Source organism: Neophocaena asiaeorientalis, unplaced genomic scaffold, assembly GCF_003031525.2.
Source record: "Neophocaena asiaeorientalis asiaeorientalis breed wild unplaced genomic scaffold, Neophocaena_asiaeorientalis_V1.1 scaffold302, whole genome shotgun sequence".
Classification (NCBI taxonomy): Eukaryota; Metazoa; Chordata; class Mammalia; order Artiodactyla; family Phocoenidae; genus Neophocaena; species Neophocaena asiaeorientalis.
The window spans coordinates 1,104,690-1,108,480 of record NW_020174038.1 but is presented as its reverse complement, the minus strand read 5'-3'; the positions used below and the strand labels follow the sequence as shown (position 1 = coordinate 1,108,480).

The following is a 3,791-nucleotide window of genomic DNA, read 5'->3' as shown; positions in this document are numbered from 1 at the left end:
TAGGGGAAGCCATATTTCCTGGAAGATTCCCTCCCCTCACCTAAATGCCCTGAATACAGGCCCCAGATTCTCTCCCTATACAGGGGACCAGACTTTTCCAATAAATACGGAGTGACTCAGTTCTTATGTCTTACAAGGAATTGAATTTTTACGGAATAGTGGACTCAGCAGCTTAAGGTTTCCGTTAACACTCCTTATTCCCTACCTTTATAGAGGAGTGAATGAAATACATAGCGAAGGTTTGTAAAGAAGCAGTTTATTAGAACAAAAGACCACAAAACTTGAAGACTTCGCATGGAGGAAGTAAACGAGGGCAAATGTCCTTTGACCACTTACGGAATGCGTTTCATGAAAGTGGAAGATGTTTGATTATCCAGTCCTCACCACTGTCTTCACTCTCAAAGAGAGTGCAAGGGGTCAGAAGATTGCTCCGAGTAGGCCTCGGGGTCAGACTGAAGTCGCAGTTTGTGGTGGGCGGACTTCATCCTCCTGTGTCTGCTGAGGTGAGACTTCTGGCTGAAGCCCTGTCCACACGTCTTGCACACATAAGGCTTCCTGCCCTGGTGTGTCATCTGATGTAAGATGAGGTGTGACTTTTGGGGAAAGCCTTGGCCACACTCTCTGAATAAACAGGGCTTCTCTTCCGAGTGTACCCATTTGTGCGTGATTAAAGCTGACTTATTGCTAAAGCCGAGTCCACACTGCCTGCACGTGTAAGGCTTTTCCCTCGAGTGTTTCCGCCTGTGTCGGATGAGACCTGCCTGGTGACTGAAGCCTCGCCCACACTCCCTGCACACGTACGGCTTTTCCCCTGAGTGTGTCCTCTGGTGTGCAACGAGGTTTGACTTCTGGCTGAAGCCTCGCCCGCACTCCTCACACACCATGGGCTTTTCCCCTGAGTGTGTCCTCTGGTGTCTGATGAGATTTGACTGCTGGCTGAAGCCTCGCCCACAGTCCTTACACACAATGGGCTTATCCCCTGAGTGTATGTTCTGGTGTCTGTTGAGGTGTGACTTGAGACTAAAGCCTCGCCCACACACCCCACACACGTAAGGCTTCTCCCCAGTGTGTGTCCGCCTGTGTGAGATGAGGGTTGAATTCTGGCTGAAGCTGTGCCCACACACGCCACACACATAAGGCTTCTCCTTGGAGTGTGTCCTCTGGTGGTTGACAAGGGTGGTTCTCTGCCTGAAGCACCGCCCACACTCCTTGCAGGCATAAGGCTTCTCCCCGGAGTGTGTCCTCTGGTGTGAGATGAGGTTCGACCTGTCGCTGAAGCCCAGTCCACAGTCACTGCACACGATGGTCTTCTCCTCCAAGTGCGTCCTCTGGTGTCTGACGACAGCTGACTTCTGGCTGAAGCCTTTCCCACATTCCTGGCACACGTAGGGCTTCTCCCCAGAGTGTGTCCGCTGGTGTATGATGAGGTTTGACTTCTGGCTGAAGCCTCGCCCACACTCGCCGCACATGTAAGGCTTCTCACCTGAGTGTGTCCTCTCGTGTATGATGAGTGTTGACTTCCGGTTAAAGCCTCGCCCACACTCCCTGCACACGATGGGCTTCTCCCCCGAGTGTGCCTTCTGGTGTCTGGCAAGGCTTTTCTTTAGGCTAAAGCCCTTCTCACACACCCCGCACACATACGGCTTCTCCCCTGAGTGTATCCTCTGGTGACTGAGCAGGTTTGTCATCTTGCTGAAGCCCAGGCCACACTCCCCACAGTTGACTGTTCCAAATCCTAAGACTTCTATCCTCTTCAACAGTCTGTCTGTTTCCTCGGGATTCCCCGTCTGAGCTGGGCTGGCCACTCCCTCCACGCCTTGGATGCCATCCCCAGAGCTGACCGGCTGCCGCTGGGGTGGCGGCCTGGGGAACGCACCTGAAGTCCTTTTCTTTGTCTTTCTGAACAAAGTCTGGGTGCCTTGTCTCTCCTGACCTTCTGCTTTGTCGTTCCAGGGACTTCCATCAGAGGCTCGCTGCTGCTGCTGCTGCCGCTGGTCCCCAGGGCATGGAGCTCCTGGCCGGACAGGCTCTTCTGCACACCAGCATGTGAAGATCCAGGGAGGGTGACTACACAGCATGTGCTGCATGTGGAGCTGCTGACTGGAGAAGTCCGGAGGGCAGAAGGGACCGAGGTGGAGTTCTGGCTTTGGTTCTGCTGCAGAGAGAGAAGCGTGAGTCAGAGCTGAGACCCGAGGCAGCCAGAGCAGTTCTGCCTCATCTGATGTTAAGACTTGATTCCCTGTTCTTCCAAACGCTTAGAACTTATGGGCTACCCGGCAAGACTTCCTTCATAGGACCTGCTACATTTACCTCCTAAGGCCCAGCCACCACAGTGATAGAAACTGGGCCCAAATGGTATTCTATGACAGAGAGATCTAACCACAGAACCCTCGTGGAAGGGTCTTTGTCTCCCCTATTTCCCTAGGAGAATGGGGTGGAAGGAGAGCAGTCATTCAGACTGGAGGACCCCTGGCGGAGGAGGCAGCATAGTCGTGGTTAAAGAGATCACGAGCAAAAACACCTGAACTGGAGTGTCCCGCCCCACTAACAAATATTCATTAGAGGATTACTTTGTACCAGGATTTCTACAACGCAGTAGGCTTTCAGCAATAAACAACACAAACAGAGTCTAGGCCCTCCAGTGACTGGTGCCCCTGACCAATTCAAGCCCTGTTAACTTCTGTAATTAATCTAAATAAAAATTTCCCCAGGGGGAGGAACCAAGATGGCGGAGTAGAAGGACGTGCTCTCACTCCCTCTTGCAAGAACACCAGCATCACAACTAGCTGCTGGACAACCATCTGACAGGAAGACACTGGAACTCACCAAAAAAGATAACCCACATCCAAAGACAAAGGAGAAGCCACAGTGAGACGGTAGGAGGGGCGCAATCACAGTAAAATCAAATCCCATAACTGCTGGGTGGGTGACTCACAGACTGGAGAACATTTATACCACAGAAGTCCACCCACTGGAGTGAAGGTTCTGAGTCCCACGTCAGGCTTCCCAACCTGCGGGTCCGGCAACAGGAGGAGGAATTCCTAGAGAATCAGACTTTGAAGCCTAGTAGGAATTGATGGCAGGACTTCGACAGGACTGGGGGAAACAGACTCCACTCTTGGAAGGCACACACAAAGTAGTGTGTGCAACGGGACCCAGGGGAAGAAGCAGTGACCCCAGGGGAGACTGACCAGACCTACCTGCTAATGTTGGAGGGTCTCCAGCAGAGGTGGGGGGTGGCTGTGGCTCACCATGGGGACAAGGACACTGGCAGCAGAAGTTCTGGGAAGTACTCCTTGGCGTGAGCCCTCCCAGAGTCCGCCATTAGCCCCAGCAAAGAGCCCAGGTAGTCTCCAGTGTTGGGTTGCCTCAGGCCAAACAACCAACAAACAGGGAGGGAACCCAGCCCCACCCATCAACAGTCAAGTGGATTAAAGTTTTACTGAGCTCTGCCCACCAGAGCAACAGACAGCTCTACCAACCACCAGTCCCTCCCATCAGGCCTCTTAGATAGCCTCATCCACCAGAGGGCAGACAGCAGAAGCAAGGAGAACTACAACCCTGCAGCCTGTGGGGGGAAAAAAAAAATTCACAGAAAGATAGACAAGATGAAAAGGCAGAGGGCTATATACCAGATGAATGAACAAGATAAAACCCCAGAAAAACAACTAAATGAAGGGGAGATAGATAGGCAACCTTCCAGAAAAAGAATTCAAAATAATGATAGTGAAGATGATCCAGGACCTCGGAAAAAGAATGGAGGCAAAGATCGAGAAGATGCAAGAAATGTT

General features: G+C 52.1%; 1 protein-coding gene across 4 annotated transcripts in view; it reads right to left on the bottom strand.

Annotated features, from left to right (window-relative positions):
* Positions 1-247: 247 nt before the first annotated feature.
* Positions 248-3,791, bottom strand: part of ZNF133 (zinc finger protein 133) — a 27,651-nt gene continuing 24,107 nt past the window's right edge. For 3 of the 4 annotated variants that reach the window (XM_024753726.1, XM_024753728.1, XM_024753729.1), the window contains one exon: positions 248-2,155. In XM_024753726.1, the coding sequence (XP_024609494.1) occupies positions 399-2,155 (1,757 nt within the window). In that variant the 3' untranslated portion in view covers positions 248-398. The remainder of the gene's footprint in view (positions 2,156-3,791) is intronic. The other variant, XM_024753727.1, reaches the window with a different exon arrangement.